This window comes from Trichechus manatus, unplaced genomic scaffold (genome assembly GCF_000243295.1).
Source record: "Trichechus manatus latirostris isolate Lorelei unplaced genomic scaffold, TriManLat1.0 scaffold00232, whole genome shotgun sequence".
In the NCBI taxonomy this organism is placed as follows: Eukaryota; Metazoa; Chordata; class Mammalia; order Sirenia; family Trichechidae; genus Trichechus; species Trichechus manatus.
Window position 1 is genome coordinate 1286309 of NW_004444168.1, and position 19913 is coordinate 1306221.

Below are 19913 nucleotides of genomic sequence, written 5' to 3' on the forward strand. Positions count from 1 at the left end.
AATTCACCATGATCAAGTGGGATTTATACCAGGTATGCAGGGATGGTTCAACAGTAGAAAAACAATCAATGTAATCTGTCACATAAATAAAAGACAAGAACCACATGATCTTATCAATCCATGCAGAAAAAGCATTTGACAAAGTCCAACACCCATTCATGATAAAAACTCTCAACAAAATAGGAATAAAAAGGAAATTTCTCAACATAATTAGGGGCATTTATACAAAGCCAACAACCAACGGAGAGACTTTGAAAGCATTCCCGTTGAGAATGGGAACCAGACAAGGATACCCTTTATCACCACTCTTATTCAACACTGTGCTGGAGATCCTAGCCAGAGCAATTAGGCTAGAAAAAGAAATAAAGGGCATCCAAACTGGTGGGGAAGAAGTCAAAGTATCTCTGTTTGCAGATGATATGATCTTATACACAGAAAACCCCAAAGAATCCACAAGAAAACTACTGGAACTAATAGACCATTTCAGCAAAGTTTCAGGATACAAGATAAACTTATAAAAATCAGATGGATTCCTTTACACCAACAAAGAGAACCTTGAAGAGGAAATCACCAAATCAATACCATTTACAGTCGCCCCCAAGAAGATAAAATACTTAAGAATAAATCTAACCGGAGACATAAAAGACCTCTGCTACGAAAACTACAAGACACTACTGCAAGAAACCAAAAGAGACCTGCATAAGTGGAGAAACATACCTTGCTCATGGATAGGTAGACTCAACATTGTAAAAATGTCAATTCTACCCAAAGCCATCTACAGGTACAATGTAATCCTGATCCAGATTCCACTGGCAGTTTTTAATCAGCTGGAGAAACAAATCATCAACTTCGTATAGAAAGGGAAGAAGCCCAGAATAAGTAAAGCATCATTCAAAAAGAAGAACAAAGCGGGGACCTCACACTACCTGATTTTAGAACTTATTATACTGCCACGGTAGTCAAAAGAGCCTGATACTGGTACAACAACAGATATATAGACCAATGGAAAAGGGTTGAGAATCTAGACATAAATTCATCCACCTATGAGCAGCTGATATTTGACAAAGGCCCAAAGTCTGTTAATTGGGGAAAAGACAGTCTCTTTAACAAATGGTGCTGGCATAACTGGATATCCATCTGCAAAAAACTGAAACAAGGCCCATGCCTCACACCATGCACAAAAACTAACTTAAAATGGATCAAAGACTTAACTATAAAATCGAAAATGATAAAAATCATGGAAGATAAAATAGGGACAACGCTAAGAGTCCTAATACATGGCATAAACACAATACGAACCATAAGTAACAATGCCCAAGCACCAGAAGAGAGACTAGATAACTGGGAGAAAAGACCTCACCAAAAGAGTCAAAAGACAACCTACAGACTGGGAAAGAAAATTTGGCTATGACAAATCCGATCAGCGTCTAATCTCTAATACCTACAACATAACTGCAAAACCTCAACAACAAAAATACAAATAACCCAATTAAAAAATGGACAAAGGATATGAGCAGGCACTTCACCAAAGAAGACATTCAGGCGGCTAACAGACACATGAAGAAATGCTCACGATCAGTAGCCATCAGAGAAATGCAGATCAAAACTACAATGAGATATCATCTCACCTGAACAAGGCTAGCATTAATCAAAAAAACACAAAATAATAAATGCTGGAGAGGTTATGGAGAGACTGGAACACTTATACACTGTTGGTGGGAATGTAAAATGGCACAACCACTTTGGAAATCGATTTGGCGCTTCCTTAAAAAGCTAGAAATAGAAGTACCATATGATCCTGCTATCCCGCTCCTTGGAATATATCCTAGAGAAATAAGAGCTATCACACGAATAGATATATGCACACCCATGTTCACTGCAGCACTGTTCACAATATCAAGAAGTTGGAAACAACCTAGGTGCCCATCAACTGAGGAATGGATAAACAAATTATGGTATATCTACACAATGGAATACTATGCAATGATAAAAAACAACGATGAAGCCATGCAACATCTTATAACATGGAGGAATCTGGAGGTCATTAGGCTGAGTGAATTTAGTCAGTCAGAGAAGGACAAATATTGTATAAGACCACTATTATAAGAACTCAAGAAAAGGTTTAAACGCAGAAGAAAACATTCTTTGATGGTTACAAGGGTGAGGAGGGAGGGTGAGGGTTATTTACTAACTAGATAGTAGATAAGAATAATCTTAAGTGAAGGGACGGACAGCACACACTACAGGGGAAGTCAGCACAACTGGACTAAACCAAAGCTAAGAAGTTTCCTGAATACAATCAAACACTTTGAGGAACAGAGTAGCAGAAGTAGGGGCTTGGGGACCATGCTTTCAGGGGACATCTAGGTCAGTTGACGTAACAAAGCTTATTAAGAATATGTTCTGCATCCTACTTTGGTGAGGGGCGTGTGGTCTTCATAGCCTGCAAGCGGCCATCTAAGTTGCATCAATTGGTCCCAACCACCTGGAGTAGAGAATGAAGAACACCAAAGACACGAGGAAAGTATTAGCCCAAGAGAAAGAAAGGGCCACATTAACCAGAGACTTCATCAGCCTAAGACCAGAAGAACTAGATGGTGCTCAGCTACCACCAATGACCACCCTGACAGGGAACACAACAGAGAGTCCCTGATGGAGTGGGAGCAAGGTGGGGTGCAGAACTCAAATTCTAGTAAGAAGACCAGACTTAACAGTCTGACTGAGACTGGAGGAACTCTGGAAAGCATGGCCCCAAGATCCTCTATCAGCGCAGAACTAAAACAATTTCTGAGGCCATCTCTTCAGACAGGGATTGGACTGGACTGTGGGACAGAAAGTGATACTCGTGAGGAGTGTGCCTCTTAGCTCAAGTAGATACAAGAGACTAAACGGGCGGCTTCTGTCCGGAGGTGAGATGAGAAGGCAGAGAGGGTTAGGAGCTGGTTGAATGGACATGGGGAATCGGGTGGAAATGAGGAGTGTGCTGTCACTGTATGAGGAGAGCAATTAGGGTCACATAACAATGTATGTACAAATTTTTGTATGGGAGACTAACTTGAAATGTAAACTTCATTTAAACTACAACAATAAAAAAATAAAAAGAAAGAAAAGTCCTCTGGATGCTGTATTGAAAATTTATTTTAAGGATTGGGAGGTTGCTGTAAGACAAGGTCCAAAAAGATTGTGCTAGAATGGAATCAGTGAAGAGTAAAAAAGTCATCAGACCTAGAAAGAAATGTTTTAGGAGTACAGCTAACAGGATTGCATACATACTACAGGACAAGTCAAGGAAGTTCAGGATAACTTAAATTTTTGGACTGGGCATTAGGTAGATGGTGATACTATTTACTAACATAAGTAAAAAAGGGGAGGACAATTAAGAATCATATTTTGAATATGTTCTGTTCAAGTGGAAATCAAATATAGACATATTTGACTGTACCTGGCTTCACATTAACAGTTTATACACATTGTTCCAGCTTCTGGAAAAATGAATCATGAACATTCCTTCTACCTTTTCTCATTTCCTAATTTCCCTTCAGTATTGAATTGGCTATTCTTTCTCCTAGAAACTTGCCTCTCTAGACTTGATTATTTTCAGATCTTTGTGCTCGTATGGCACCTCTTCCGTGATTTCTTGCCTTTGAATTCACCGTTTATTTTTCCTTTCACTCTTTGTTGTTGTTTTTGTTGGTTGCCATCCAGTCGATTCTGAATCATGGCAACTTCATGTATAACAGACCAAAATACTGCCCAGTCCTGTACCATCTTCATAATCTTTGGTATGTTTTTGTCCATTGTGTGGCTATTGTGCCAATCCATCTCACTGAGTGTTTCCCTCATCTTCACCAACCCTCTGCTTTAACAAACATGATGCCCTTTTCTAGCTATCGGTCTTTCCTGATGAGTTTCTTTAACCTTTAAGATAGTTCTCTCTATATTTGTGTTATCTTGTTAGTGGATTGCAAGTTCTTTTAAGTAAGGTACTAAGTTTTATTAATATTGTGCTTGCACATACATCAGTACTTCTGGAGAAGAAAATAAGCTGAGACAATAAACCAAGGGAAAGAAAGAATGCTGATTTGGAAGACATGTCAATCACATTTCTAAGTACTTAAGAGAAATGTCAGAAATAACTGCCTCTGATGGCTGACAATCTTCCAGCCAGCTTCCTGAGAGCCCCCTTCACGTCCTTGTTCCTCAGGCTGTAAATGATGGGGTTCAACATGGAAGTCACAACCAAACAGAACACTGAGATGACTTTATTATCCTTTTCACTCATTACCTTGGAATTGGGTCTCATGTAGGCAAATATTCCAGAGCCATAATAGAGAACCACAACAATGAGATGGGAACCACAAGTGGAGCAGACCTTGAGCCTCCCCTCCCCTGACTGCATCCGTATCACAGTGGAGGGAATATGCCAGTAGGAGACAAAAATGAGGAAGACAGGAGCTAGGAGGAGCACCACACCCATTGAAAATAGGGCCATCTCAACTTGGTAGGTGTCTGCCGAAACCAGCTTCAGGAGGGCAGGAGGTTCACAAAAATAATGATTAATTACATTCTGCCCCTGGTACGGGAGACACAGTGTAAATTCACTGTTCACTGAACACACGAATGCCCCACTGATCCAGGACACTACGGCCAGCTGGAAGCAAACCCTCTGGGTCATGATGGTGGAGTAGCGCAGGGGCTTGCAGACAGCCACACAGCGGTCATAGGACATCACCGCCAGCAGTGAACACTCTGTACACCCTGCTAGGAGGAAGACAACTATCTGTATTGAGCATCAAGGGAAGAAAGTTTTTTTTCTTATTTGTTTTATGGGCCTATACAAGCTTTGGTTGAAGGGTGAACCTCAGGAGTGACTTCAGTACTGAGTTAAAAGGGTGGCTGGGGGAGCCGTACTCTCAGGGTTTCTGGTCTTTTTTTGTGAGTTAGAATTTTGTTCTACATTTTCTCCAGCTCTGTCCAGGACCCTCTATTGTGATCCCCGTCAGAGCAGTCGGTGGTGGTAGCTGTGCACCATCTAGTTGTGCTGGACTCAGTCTGGTGGAGGCCGGGGTAGTTATTGTCCATTAGTTCTTTGGACTAATCTTTCCCTTGTGTCTTTGGTTTTCTTCATCCTCCCTTGCTCCATATGGGGTGGGACCAACTCACAAGCTTTTAAGATCCCAGGCTCTACTCACTAAAGTAGTATGTGGAACATTTTCTTTGGAAATGGTTTTCTTTTTCACATGGAAGTGGACTAGCATCTGGGGAAGGATGCTTGTAGAGATACAGAGGTCAGCAAAGGACAAGTTTTTGTGGAAAAAGTACATATGAGTGTGAAGTTGAGAATCAGTTTGGATAAGGATTTTTATGAGCAGGTTGCCAAATACAGAGAGAAGGTAAATGGTCAGGAAAACAGAGAACAACAAGCTCTAGACCTTGAATCCTGTGAAAGTCCCAGCAAGATAAATTCAGTTACAGAATTTTGGTTTTCTTTTCCCATTGATGTTTATTCCTGCTTACCTGTCAGCAGAAAGAGAATGGGTGCATTCTGAATGTTTGACTTCACAAACTCTGTAAAAAAGTGTAATGTCAACAGTCTTACCTTATTGGACTATTGGCTTTCAGCTACTTCCCACCAGGGGTCAGTTACCTTTAGGATGCATGTTGTTTTTTCTAGCAATTTGAAGTTTTTTTGTTTTTGTTGTTTCCTTTCCTGATTCAGTTGGCAAGCTGAGTATCACACTCTACATGGTTTCTCAAATAATCTTGATGTTAAGATATGTACATATTGTTAACTATGTAGATATATTAGGGGAGTTATCTTTGATTTAATTTTTTTTTTCCTCAAGAAATACTTTGTATTTACCTCAGTTTGGGATCTGAGAATGAGTTGACCTGGTTTAGTGAATAAAAAAGACCATTTTTTTGTTTGTTTTTATATTTCAAAATGCTTGCAATTCCAGTAGACCCACTGCTAGCCTTAGGAGGAGAAAGGAATTCAATCTCTAGCTAGAGGTAGGTGAGACCCCACAGAACAGGAAAGGAGGTTGTAGACATGCTTATCAAAACTTCATCAAGTCCCTCACCAAAAATTTGGTTGGCCTTAGCTCCACTCCTGTTCCCTTATGGAAGTGTCACAAAAGGTCACTGGTGCTATATCCATCCAGTGAGGAAATAATAGTCTCTTCAACAAATGATGCTGGGATAATTGAATTTTCACATGCAAAGGAATGAAGTTGGACCCATACTTCACACCATATAAAAAAGCTAACTCAACATATATCAAAGACCTAAATAGGAGACCTGAAACCATAAAATTCTTACAAGAAAACATAGGGGCAATGCTTTGGAACCTAGCCTTCAATAATGAATTCTTAGATATGACACAGAAAGCACAAGCCACAAAGGTCAAAATAGATAAATGGTACTTCATCAAAATTTAAAACTGTTGTGTATCAAAGGATTTTATTAGCAAAGTAAAGAGACAACCTACATTCTGGGAGAAAATTTTTGGGAACCATATATCAGATAAGGAAACCCTGGTGGCATAGTGGTTAAGAACTACAGCTGCTAACCAAAAGGTCGGCAGTTCGAATCCACCAGCTGCTCCTTGGAAACCCTGTGGGGCAGTTCTACTCTGTCCTGTAGGGTCACTATGAGTCGGAATTGAATAGATGGCAATGGGCTATGGCTATGGGCTATATCGGATAAGGGTTTAATACGTAAAATATATAAATAACCCCTTCAACTTAACAAGAAAAAGATAACCCTATCAAAAAATGGGAAAAGGATTTAAATAAACATTTCACAAAAGAAGATTTACAAATGGCCAAAAAAACACATGAAAAGATGCTCAAACTCACTGGCCATTAAAAAACAAACAAAAAGCTGTTGCTGTAAGTAGATTCCTACTTATGACCAGCCTGTGTGTTAGAGAGTAGAACTGCTCCATAGGGTTTTCTTGGCTGTAATCTTGTAATCCACACATTTTGAGTTGATGATTATCTAAGTCATTTTTACGCTCATTTGTCCTCATAGGTAATGATATTAAAATTCACATTTTCCATTTTATAGAGTATATAAACTATCATTTTATTTGTCAGATAGATGAGTCATAAATCTCTGTTTTTGTACCTTCTTTCCTGTTCATGCTTAAGTATAATTTTTAAAATTTAAAAATCTGACTCCTACAAATATAGCTAAACCAAAACCAAACCCACTGCCATCAAGTCGATTCTGACTCATAGCGACCCTATAGGACAGAATAGTACCGCTCCATAGGGTTTCCAAGGCTGTAAATCTTTACAGAAGCAGATTGCCACATCTTTCTCCCCTGGAGTGATGATGTATTTACTAATTTATTAATGATGGAAACTGTAAGATGATAAAGCTGATTCAAAAGGCATTTGAGGAACAGAGGTTTATATATTTTATTAGGAAAGTCATTTTAAAAATGTTAGAGTAAAATTGTCAGGTTAAATACAAAATTGATTGAGGTCCCAGAGAATAATACTTTACAACCCTTGCTGTTAAGGATTTGTATTTTTTACTATGGAGAAGTTATTTGCAGCTCTACTGGACACAAGACCACAAACTAACATGTAACATCAGGAGTTTGTGTCTTTAATTAATAGTAAATAGCAAATTCAAGTAATTGTATATTCTAAAAAATTACATAACCCTTGAGTCAGCCTATCAAACAATGCAGTAGACACAAAGATGTGCTGCCCAGATCTTCCTTGGAGCCTTCCTGGGAGTCTCTAGGGAAATTACTCAAGGATTGTCTCCGACTTTCATTTACTCTGCTGAGGTCTGGGAGTAAAGATGAAAGCATGAGGAAGTAGATACTGGGGAAGGAATAATTTGCTGCCCAGCTATCAGGAGTGTGGTCAGTCTACAGCCTCCAGCTCTCAGCAAATTTAGGGTCTGTCTCAGTTGCAGAGAGAATTCCCCCCAGTTCTCACCCTTCTGGGGCAGCCAGTATCCATGACTGAGCTAGGTAGGGTCTGGTGTAGGACAACTCTGGCTTGGCAATTCTCACTCCAGAGCTTTCTGCTGGGTTGGACAAGCTTTGTTGAGCCTGCATGGAGTTCTATTTTCCCTCTTCCCAGTGCTGTTTCCTCCCCTTTCCTTTTATAGAAATTGTTCCTTGTTAAACATCTCACACAGACTCCAAACTCTGCTTCAGCATGTGCTTCTGGATATTCAGCCTATGACCGACAATGTTTCAATCTGACATTTGAGGGCTCAAATGACTGGCCCGGATTGTGCAGCTCAGGAGTTCCAGCAAGACTGATGATTATGGAAAATCCTTATTGAGAGTTTATTATGTCCCGGGCACTGTTGTAAGCACTTTACGTATATAAACTACTTTAATATTCACAACAACTCTATGAGGGACATACTTTTTAAACCTCTTTTTACAGACAGTTCAAGTAACATGCCCAGGTCTCACAGATAGCAAGTGGCAGATCTGGGAATAAAACCCAGGCAGTCTGGTTCCAGACTCACGATTATACTCAAGAATCAGTCTCAATTCTAGCACTAGGAGTTTGCACCAAGAGTTCAATCTGATAGGCAGACATATCACTTTTGTTCAGTGGTAGTAACTGAGATGAAAAGCAGTAAAAAGAGATGGGTGTGATAGAATACTGTTCCTGGAAGGTAAGACAGAGTATTGCAGAGTCAAAATTTCAGATTAATTTACGAGTCAAATGTAATCATAATGAATATACCAATGGGATATTTTGAACATTGGCAAATGACTCAAAAGTTCGTCAGGAAGAATAAATGAATGGTAAAACTGAAGGAAAAGTTGGTGAGGAAAAATGAGAGAGGGGAGTATAGATACACTATTTGAACTAGAGACTAGAGAGCTAGCCCAGAAATATTCACTACTACTGTATTTAAAAGAAGAGCATATATAGTTAGGCAATTGTATAAAAAAGAAAAAGGAATAAATATTAATAATAGCTAAAAGGGAAGGATTATTTAAAATGCTAATTTAATCAGCTATTTGTAAATATAATAACTTTCAGCCTTACCGTACATCATACACCAAAATAAACTGCAGATGGATTGAAAAGTTAAATTTCACTTATGAAATTATTAAGCAAATCTAAAAGAAAGATATGTAAGTGTTTTCTGAACTAAAGATGGCAATTATAAGGGGAACAACAACAACGGAAAAGAAGGAGACATGTAACTAAATAAACATTTTGATACTTCCCTATCCAAAAAATCCTACCACATAGCTAAATAGTAAACTGGGAATGAAAATGTTGCTGCATATAGAACCATCAAATTGTTTGTGACCTTACTCTAAAAAGAAATATAAAAACTGTTAGGATTAAGAAAAATAATTAAATTAAAACATCTGTTACATTTCCTTGACCTGTTTAATAAATTAGCTGAGACACCTTATATAGTAAGATAGCCCCCAGAAAGAGTGTAGTGACGCAGGCACTCCCATACGAGGCCGACCAGAATGCAAAGTATTTCTAAGCTTTCACCGAAAGCGTTTGGTTCTTTATAGCGAAACTTTAAATAGATTCTTGCCTTTTACCTCATTAATTCCACTTTTATAAATATAACCTAAGAAAATCATACACTCATACAAGGAAATTTAGGGGAACAAAACTAAATGTAAGCAAAATCCTAAGTATATTACATAGAACTCATATGATGAAATATTATGTAGTCCTTAAAAATTAAGTTTTTAAAAGCTATTTATTCATTTAATCACCATCATGTTTTAATTACTATTTGCCAGGCTCTGATCTAAGTGCCTGTCATTTATCAGCTTATTCAATCCTCCAACAATCTAATGAGATCAGTCCTATGTTTAGCATCTCTTTTAAGATGAGAAAACTGAGACACAAAAAGTTTAATTTGATGTACAAAAATACATAGATGATAAAAGAGAGAACAGGATTCAAACTGAGGCACTCTGACCTCATCCCTCCCTCCCACTTGTTCCTTACCAATACTTTATAAAGTACTCCCATAACAAGAAAGAAGGTACACCAATTTTAAATGACAAAAATCTAGAACTTTAATCAGCAAGTAACAATTTAGTAAAATACATACAACAAAAGAATGAAAGGAAAAAATTATAGGTGATTTTTGCTTCTTTCTAAATTTCTGAATTTTCTCAGATTGTATAATGAACTTGGTGGAGTCTGATAGATTAGCTTTAGCTTTTACATTTTGGTTAGGCTTTATAGATTAAGCAATTTAAGATTATTTCTGAAAAGAATGAAAGTGTTTCTGAATTTGCACTTAGCATTATTCTCAACAATAATGCCACCTAGAGGAGCCAAGTTGTTTTAGAACTTCTTAATTCAATGAATTTAAGTTTCCAGTTTTGTTATAAATCTTTCCACAGCGATAAATCAAATAACAATAAAGCATGTTTAAGCAAGCTAGAAAGTGAATTATATATTTTATCCCTCCTTTAATGTGGAAATATGTATACGTATACACTCACCTCAAGAATATGAGCTCCAGATTTCCAGCAACATGGCGCTCTAAGCAAAAGCACCGTGCCGTCCCCCCACAGCAAAGATCTGAAAAACTAAGCCAAACAGAGAAAACAGCAATCCTGAAACCCTAAACATCAAATGAAGAGATAAAGAACTCAGCCAAGCACCAAATGGAATAAGAAACTGACAGAGAACAGAGAGCGAGGAGACATACATGCAGAGGTCCCCTATCAGCTAACGCAGCACAGATCTGCCATCTTGGACTCCTATCAGAGACCAGCGAACAGGGGGTACGAGAAAGCAGCTTCACAGAGCTTCCAGCAGGAGATGGAACAACAATTAATGGCGTAGTCGTCAAGGATCTGAAGGTCGAATCCAGTCAACTTTGAGGAGACCTGGACTGTGGAGCAGAAGCTGGCAAAGAAAGGTTCTATCTTCTGGACCCACATGTTCCCACTCCATGTCCCTTCAACACTGACCGGCAGTGAATGGCTCAACCATTCAACTGGTGATACAAACCAGAAACTTGGGAGCTATTCCTGACTTGTTCCTCTTCCTTACCCTCATAGCTAATCTAATTGGTTATACAAATGTTCAGTTCAGAAACTGGTGGTAGTCATCTCAGATATTGAAAGTGGTGAGGTCCTTGAAAGATGGCAATTTGATATTGAGTGTGACAAGACTGCAAAAGATGACAGTGCACCCAGAGAAAATTCTCAGAAAGCTATCCAAGATGAAACTGTTCAGTGATCAGACAGATCACAGCTACAATAACATTTATGCCACTACTGGAAGTTTCTTGTTCATTTGAGCTACTGATTTATACAGATAAAGATTTGGTTGTACCTGAAAAATGGGAAGAATCAGGGCCACAATTCATTACAAATTCTGAGGAAGTCTGTCTTCGTTCATTCACTACTACAATCCTCAAAGTACATAGCATGGTGGCCTACAAAATTCCTGTCAATGACTGAAGGATGAGCTGAGAAAAATAATATACTTGAAATTCTCAAATGTGTTTTCCTGAAATGTAGTCAACTATAAGTTGATATGTTTTATTGCATTGATTAATTTTTCGATGTGAGAAACAACATTACACTCTGCTGAACTGTGCATAATCCATTTTTTGTACGTGTTTAATGTTCCATGGAGTTGACATCTTGAATTAGAGGAGATTATGGTATTATCCCCTTGTTAATATATTCAGCTAAATAGATTAGCACAAAAGAATATTGCACATTGTTCAAAAGGGAACCAGCAGATTTCATCAGCATTGTAATGTCAATTCCTTTGAAGGTGGCAACTGTAGTTGGAAAAACTTTTACTATAAAGCTAAATACCTTCCTAAATCAGATATTTTGGTCAAGTAGCTTAAGTCAGTATATAGGTAGGGTGACATTTAATAGTAAATTACAGCAAAAGAAGTCTGAATATTCAGAATCTTTGTTTAGATCCTGAAAATAACTAATATAATCCATAAGTAATGAAATATTGCAGTCCTTCCACCATTTATTTAGATGTATAGTTCTCCTGTTGAAAAAATTTCCAATTATTTGATTTTAATTTATACAACTTGTACCTATGAAGCATGAATGTTTCTACTGTTTAATTTCCTGTGATAAAGAACTCTTTGAAAATGTCTTTTTATGTTTGATATAGTGAAGCTTTAAATGACAATGGTGAAATAAAGTTAAATTTGTATTTTTTTTTAAAAAAAGAATATGAGCTCTTTGAAATTGTTTCGATGTTTCAAAATTCATCTGTATTTATATGTAAGGTCACATTTTTTTATTCAAACAATATACACAACATATTTTCCTTACTGTTATTATATCGCTAATCCTCACTGCAAATCTGTATATTTTCACATTCTATTTTAATCATTTCTCGTTTTCTATTTTACTTCTGGGCAGAGTAAAAATGTCCCATTTCAAAAAGACTCTGTTAAAGTTTCCAAGTAGAAATGTCAGGTTCCACTTCTTTAGCCTCTTCCTCTTTCTCACTGTAAGCATTTGTCTTTATTTATGTTATCAATATGAACTGCTCCTAAAGTCTGGAGTACAAACGCAACCTACGTCTATTATTCTTTCCTACTAATTGCTCAAGCGTCCATCTACCTCATAAACAGAATGTTGAATATATTTTTGAGGCTTCTTGTCTCTAACAATTGTCTAAGATCCAGTGCAAAGTGTAGTAGTCTTCCTCTGATTTTAAGAGTTTACTGGAGTTTGGTCAGTCCAAAACTACTTTTGTTTCTCAGTGCTACATTATGTTGAATTTTCAACTTTATCTCCAACCATGTCTCCTCAGAAATTGTGTCAAGATGATGTCCTACCACAGGTGACTCTAAGACACCTACTCAAAGTTTTTCTTTTTTTAATCCTTTTTATAACATGGGCTTCCAAGGACAGGATGGTATGTCCCAAGTAAGTGCAGCTTAAGGTCTCTATGCTCACAAGACACAAGCGAGACAATAAAGGAAATTTTGTAGAGTATATGCATCATCTCAGATGGTGTATCATATTAAAAATTGATTGAACTGATTACATTTATAATTCTTTCACCCTACTATGGTGGCCTTGTCCCTGCATGGTGCAATCAGTTAAGTGCTCAACTACTAAAGGAAAGTTTGGCTTCAAATCCACCCAGAAACGCTTCAGAAGAAAGGCCTAGTGATCTGCTTCCGAAAGGTCATAGCTTTGAAAATCCTGTGGAGCACGGTTCTACTCTGCACACATTGGGTCACCATGAGTTGGAGTCCACTTGACGCCAACTGGTAATGTTGGCCTTATGTGAATATATGGTTAATAGCACAAATCCTCTGATTTGGAGAAGGAATGGAGAAAGGCAAGCCATGAGCCTGTCCTAGAGTGTGGAGGATGTCGGCAACATGTATTTTCCCAGGACCCTCCTCAGGGCCCACAGGACCTCCTTATTCCTCAAGCTGTAGATGAGAGGGTTCAGGGCTGGAGTGATGATTGTGTAGAAAACAGAGATGATGTTGTCCTGCTTGGGGCTGTGGAAGGAACTGGGCAAGACGTACATGAATGTGGCAGCTCCGTAGAACATCCCAACCACAGTAAGGTGGGAAGAGCATGTGACGAGGGCTTTCTGCCTTCCCTCCTTTGAGGGCACGTAGAGTACGGTAAATAAGATTAATATATAGGAAGCAACAATGACAGAGAGAGGGAGCAAGAGGAAAGTCACACCTGTCACATACACCATGAGCTCATATCTGGAAGTATCAGCACAGGCCAACTTCAGCAGAGGTGGGATCTCACAGAGCAGGTGCCTTATTTCCCTGGACATGCAGAAAGGGAAGTGTATGGTATACAAGGTGTGTCCTAGAGCACTCAGGGATGCCAGGATCCAGGAAGTGACCACCATGAGCCAGCAGACCCTCGGCCTCATGAGGACCATGTAGCTCAAAGGATGACAAATGGCCACATACCTGTCGTAGGCCATGAAGGCCAGTAGGAGGTCTTCTGCACCACCCAATGTCAGTGCCAGGAACATCTGAAGGGCACAGCCTCCAAAGGAGATGGTGTTTTCTTGGTGCAGAAAATCCACAAGGGCCTTGGGAGTGACAACAGATGTGAAGAGGAGGTCCATGAGTGAGAGCTGCCGGAGCAGGAGGTACATGGGCACATTCAGCCTGACATCCATTGTGATGACCAGGAGCAAAAGGCCATTGCTAGTCAAGGCCAACATGTATAGGACTGCAACTGTGGCACAGAGCAGTTTAGGAGACCCACTGTCATTCAGAATGCCCATCAAGATGAAGTCATTTCCCAAGGAGGAGTTCCAGAGCTCCATTCTGTGTTGTTTTTTATTTGCCAAGATCTAGATGAATTCTCAGTGAAAGCTTTGCTATGGTGTGCAACTTAGCTTTGTATTGTTCCAGGTGACTGCGAGATGGCCATTTGGAACCTTATGGAATGATATCTTTTCCTCTTGGCAGCTAAGTTTGCTCTTCTGATTTCTGAATTTTTTAATTGAATTATGAAAAAAGCACCAGATAAGTGGAGAACAAGTATATTGGTAGTAACAAATCATTTAGAAATCTCTTTTAATAAGGTATCCAAGAGAATAAGCCCAAGCAAACATCTTTGTAGATAGATAAGGTTCTCTCTCTTTATGGTAACAAAATGTACTGGGCATTTGTTTAAAATCCAAGTGGTTCTCTGCTTGAAACATACTTGGAATTGCGATTTAAAAATTGTTTCAAAAATGTTATTTACAATGTAGCTCTTTGACATCTTCTTTCCTAGTTGTTATGTCTGTCTTTCATGGCTCATTGTTGTTGACAACTTCCTCAAGAAAGGAGCCTGTTGGCTCTTGGACCACTTGTTCTTTTGCACTCTTGTACTTTCCTTGCATTCTTGATGACCATACCATTATTCTGTTGGAGTGAAAGTAAATTCTGGGCTGCACTGTATGGTTGGTGGGCATGGATTTTGGAGGTAAATCTGCAGGAACAGTACAAAAGGTGTTTGCATATTTACAGATAATAATAACATGTTTGTTTGGAAGGAGACATGGAAAAGTTAATAGGTAAAATTTGCAAAAGCATGGCAAAGTGTTTGTGTTTAGGACATAGGATAAAAGGAGTGAGCTACAAAAGAAGAAAAGGTAATCCAAAGCTACTTTGTCACCTGAGAGTCACAGTAAAGTTCTGAACATGGATAGCAGATACTTCTATCTCACAAACGTAAGCAATACCAGGAAGGATACTGTCCTGCTGAATCCTAAATTCATGTGATAGTACTGGGGGAGGGGAGTTGAGGGTGAAGAGTAAGTGGAGACGTGAGGTTTGTGGAGCAGCATTTACTTAGCTTGCTCTTTGTGAATGAGAATCTTTCACAGCTGGATGGGGAGCTTAGGAAACATTCTGGAGAAGAGAATTCTTCATCTGTCCTTTGTATCATCTGCATCACTTCCTCCAATATTCTGTTTATGTCACCACCCTGGCCATCTCAGAGCTGGAATATTTAATTAGTAGGATCATAAAATCCTGAAGTTGGAAAGGCTATCTGATTCAGCTGCACTGTCATTCATTCAAAAACGTTTACTAACATTTACTAAACATTCATTCATAACCATTTACTACCTGGTCTAGGGTTATTTCATAGATGTGAAAAATTCATCACACAAGTAACTACATACATCTAGTGGTGATTATTGATATATAAAGAACAATATAACAAACTAGGAGTCGATATAACTGAAATTTTAGGAAAGAGTTCTGCAAGTGACAAAAAAGCTACAGATTGAGGACGAACAGAAGGTAGGTAAGAAGAATCGAGATAATACTAACTGAGAGAGAGATGTGTGAAGATCAGAATATCTGAAGCATAGTACAAGAATCTCCTCCCTGCACTTTTACCACAGTGAAGTCTAGGCAAGAAATGAACCAGAAAAATGTCCTCTTTAAAACTACTTCTCAGCATTCTTTGGGATCTGAGATCTTTGTCTTGCCTCACAAAACCAAAACATTGAATGGCTGTCTATCTTTGCCTATTGACAACAACAAAAAGACAAGTTCAAAGATGGTTCTTAGCTCAGTATTTGGTAAATACTAAACTTAAGATTTTTTTTTTTTCCAATAAAAAGAATGGATGACGGAAGGAAGGAAGATAATTAGCTGGGCACATTTCTCTAGATTTCTGCACCAGAAGTTTGGACAGGATTTCAAACAGCAAAAGATGCAGTACTTAGCTAGTATAATCAGGAATCATGACCTACTCACCTCTTTCCTTCCTCTGATCCAAGGTCCCTGCTTTTCTTCCTTTTCCGTTCTCTGGTTCCTCTCCCCTAGGGCTATCTTAAAAACAGGGTCAATGAACACACACTGGGACCACAAATCTTGTTCTCAGAGTCACAGAGGAAGAGCACCCTTTCTGCAAAGCTGCTGGTGACACATAGGGACCTCAAACCAAGAGAAGTCATCAGAGACTGTGATTAACAGAGGGACATTGTTGACCTTCATGAGAAATGGTCAGACAGAGCCAATTAACAACATGGAACTAAATAATTGAAAACATTTGTATAAGTTATTTCTCTCTATCATTGCTCAAGGAAAATTTCATTGACTTCAATTGGTTTTTTCTGTGGCTATAGGACTTTAGTGTCAAGTAGGCATTTTGGGAAGAGGCACTTCAACTAATTCTAGGTGACCCGCTTTGGGATACTACTCATTTTAGGACACAATCAGACTATCAGAGGCCAGAATAACCCAGATATACCAAAGGTTAAGTGCTGAGCCTTTTATCCAGAGGCCAGCATTAGGAGGTAGAGGAACCCGTCCATACTTTTTCCATGTACAAAGTGCCTAGAAGGGAGTGGGTAAACTGTAAAGCCCAAGGCAGTAGAGAACTGGAGAGGCAGAGGAGTGTAAGGTGTTGACCCTCTTTCTCAACACTTCCCAACTCCAAACAGTTTCTTGAAACAGAGACAGAGCTCTTACCTCAAATTGGGAGGGGTACAGTTGCCAGACCACACTAATGGCCCTGAAGTTCGTATAAGGGACAAAGATATTCAAGAAGGTGGAGAAAGAAGAAGTGCTTCTTCTGGAAGGGTGGGATTTAGGTGTGTGTATGACTGTGCCTGAGATCGGAGGTCAAAGACTCCTCCAATTTTACTAGCGTTGCAAGTCCTCTCTGGGGATGAAGATGGATGCAAACAGGCAGCTGAGAGAACCTAGGGATCCAGTGGAAACAAGGAGCTGTCTCTCCCTTACCTTGTCTCATCTAACTCTCCTTATTGAGAAATCCTTCTCAGCCTTGTAGTTCCTTAGTGTAGGCACTCAAGTTTTCATGTATTTCTGTCCTGCTTGGTATCTGTGATAAAAACTGAACACAGGAGAAATTTTTTGGGAAAAATAAGAAAGAAGCTGCCCAGTGTAGACCCTGTAGTACCCAGCCTCACTGTTCTTGGGGTAGCAAAGAGCCAGGAGTCATGGTCTTAGCCCCTCAGCTGAAATGACCTTCCTTGAAAATACTGCTCCAAGAATCAGCATTTTAATGAGTCCCCTGGGTGTGTTTCCTGGCCTGCCACTCTTGCAAACTTCACCCACTAAATGAGCTCTGAGGCCTTAGGACTTATTTTACCCCGAGTGGACTTGCCGAGGCTGTTTCTAAATCCCTAACGAAATACAAAGTGTCAGTAACTGACCTAAGAAGCCCCTGGCCAGCCCTCTGTCCAAATTATAAAGTATGTTTCATGGGTTCTGTAGAATGCTGCCACCTGACCCGCTTTGGGCCTCTACTCTGGGAGATTACAAACTAGAGGGAATTGGACTCCAGTTTTCTGTAAATATCAGGTCTTCTTTCATTGACCTTGAACTTGCATCCAAACACTGATTTACTAGAACTTCCTATGCTTTTCAGTTCTTTGTTCCTCTTTTCTCCTCCCTTTGATGCACGTGCCTGCTTGTGCATGCATGTATGTATGGGGTGATCCCACTGTCGGTGACCAGTTGGCTCAGCTTCTTGGAGCTCTGATGATGATACAGCATCTGCCTCCACCAATCACTGCTTTAGTTCGAGCCATTCTCGTCTGTCGCCCAGCTATTTGCCATGTCCTCCTCATTTTTCAGTATCTCCTTAATCACTCATTTCTCCAGTAAATGCTGAAAGCTCCTGTGGGAGTTATATCTTTTTACTTTCAATGTTAAAAAAATAAAAAATACAGTTTTCCCTTTTTGATTACAAAAAAGAGAACATGACTGATGTAATTGATTTCCTTGAATTGCACAAGTGACAACTGTTGAATTGGCAAATGTTGTGTTATCTATGTTTTTTATAATAAAAAAGGAATATACCCATGTAGGTTGTTGTACAAGTCCAACCAAAGAAATATAATAAAATATATTTTTATTTTTCTCATTGTAAAAGGAATGTACCCAAAATAAATTTTTGCACATATAAAATGGAAGAGTAGCGCTATGCACAGCTGAACAAAAATGGGAAACAACCATTATGCCATAAACATTAGAATGGATAAAATTCATACATAGGGATATTAGATAGTGATCAACACAAATAAACTAGGGAAACATGCAACAATATAAATAACTCAAACCAAAACCAAACCAATGGCCATTGAGTCGATTCTAACTTATAGCATCCCTGTAGGACAGAATAGAACTACCCCATAGGGTTTCCAAGGCCATGGAACCAGACTGCCACATCTTTCTCCTGTGGAGCAGCAGCTGGTGGGTTTGAACTACTGACCATTTGCTTAGTAGCTGAGCACTTTCACCACAGTACCACCAGGGCTCCATTAATAACGCAGCAATCTAGTATTAAGTGAAAAAAAGAAAGTCCTAAGGACTACATATCACTATACCCCTTTTATGGTGTTAAAATCTCAAATAAAAATAAACTTTTTAAGAATACACGTATATAAAACTATAAAAGAGAGCGAGGAACACAGGATTTTGAATTATAGTTACTAAAATAAAGGAGGCATGGAAATGGATTGAGGATGACCATATAGTCAGATGGAAGATATATCAAGGTCCCAGCTTTGGTTTAGAGTAGTGGGTTTATCGTAATAATGAATGAAGTCCTTACACATCTACCTTTCAATCTTGCTTTCTACTTCATAGATAAAATAAAGGTCATGGGTGACTAATTCCTTCAGATGCATACTTTCTTTCACCTCTTAATTATCTTATGTAAGAAGTATCTTTTTCTTTGGCCTTTTGTTTGAGAGAAATAGGTGCTGCTTCCCCATTTAGGTTGACTTCTGCAATTATTACTGAGATGTAACTTTCTCTTCTTCACTGCTTGCTCTTTGCTCCTTCACTGACATGCTCTTCTTCTTGTGTCTTTAGCTTTCTTGTGATCCTCTGATTCACTTTCCAAATATGATCAAGATTTCCCTGTTCAAGGAAATAATCCCTTGATTTTCCATTCATTTAGACTATTTCTCTAAATCCTTCCCTTTATCTTTTGACAATAAATTTCTTGAAAAAGCACTTATAATCACGAGGTCTAATTCTAATTTGAATTGCTCATTATGTTAAGGTAAAAGTTATTATCTGCTATATCAGAAAACCCAGGAATCACAGTAGCTTGACCCAATAGAACTGTATTTCTTACTCAGGTAACAGTTCAATGAAGATATTCTTGGCTGGAGGCTGCCCTTGAAGACTCTCCTCTCCAGGGGGTGCTTCCGGGAACTAGGCTTTTTCCACATTGTGGAGCTACCATCCTCAACATGTGGTTTCCAGGCTGATCACAAAAGTCATCTTCATTCTGGGTAGCCTGAAAGGAAAGAGATCCTGGGGATGGAGTGTAGGTGGGTTTTTTTTGTTTTGTTTTTTTGTTTTTTTAATTGTACTTTAGGTGAAGGCTTACAGAACAAATAGTTTCTCTTTAAACAGTCAGTACACATATTGTTTTATGACATTGGTTAACAACCCCA

At 38.8% G+C, this 19913-nt stretch overlaps 1 protein-coding gene and 1 pseudogene across 1 annotated transcript; both read right to left on the reverse strand.

Annotated features, from left to right (window-relative positions):
- Positions 1–4098: 4098 nt before the first annotated feature.
- LOC101344265 (olfactory receptor 2D3-like) lies at positions 4099–5497 on the reverse strand (annotated as a pseudogene).
- Positions 5498–13040: 7543 nt separating this feature from the next.
- On the reverse strand, positions 13041–14386 carry LOC101345418 (olfactory receptor 2AG2-like). Its single transcript, XM_004389039.3, has one exon. It carries the CDS (start codon positions 14295–14297, stop codon positions 13347–13349), a length of 951 nt encoding a protein of 316 aa, XP_004389096.1. The 5' UTR covers positions 14298–14386; the 3' UTR covers positions 13041–13346.
- Positions 14387–19913: the final 5527 nt, after the last annotated feature.

Excerpts from the sequence above, each read along its gene's own strand:
- LOC101345418 (XM_004389039.3), bottom strand. The coding sequence starts at position 14,297 with ATGGAGCTCTGGAACTCCTCCTTGGGAAATGACTTCATCTTGATGGGC.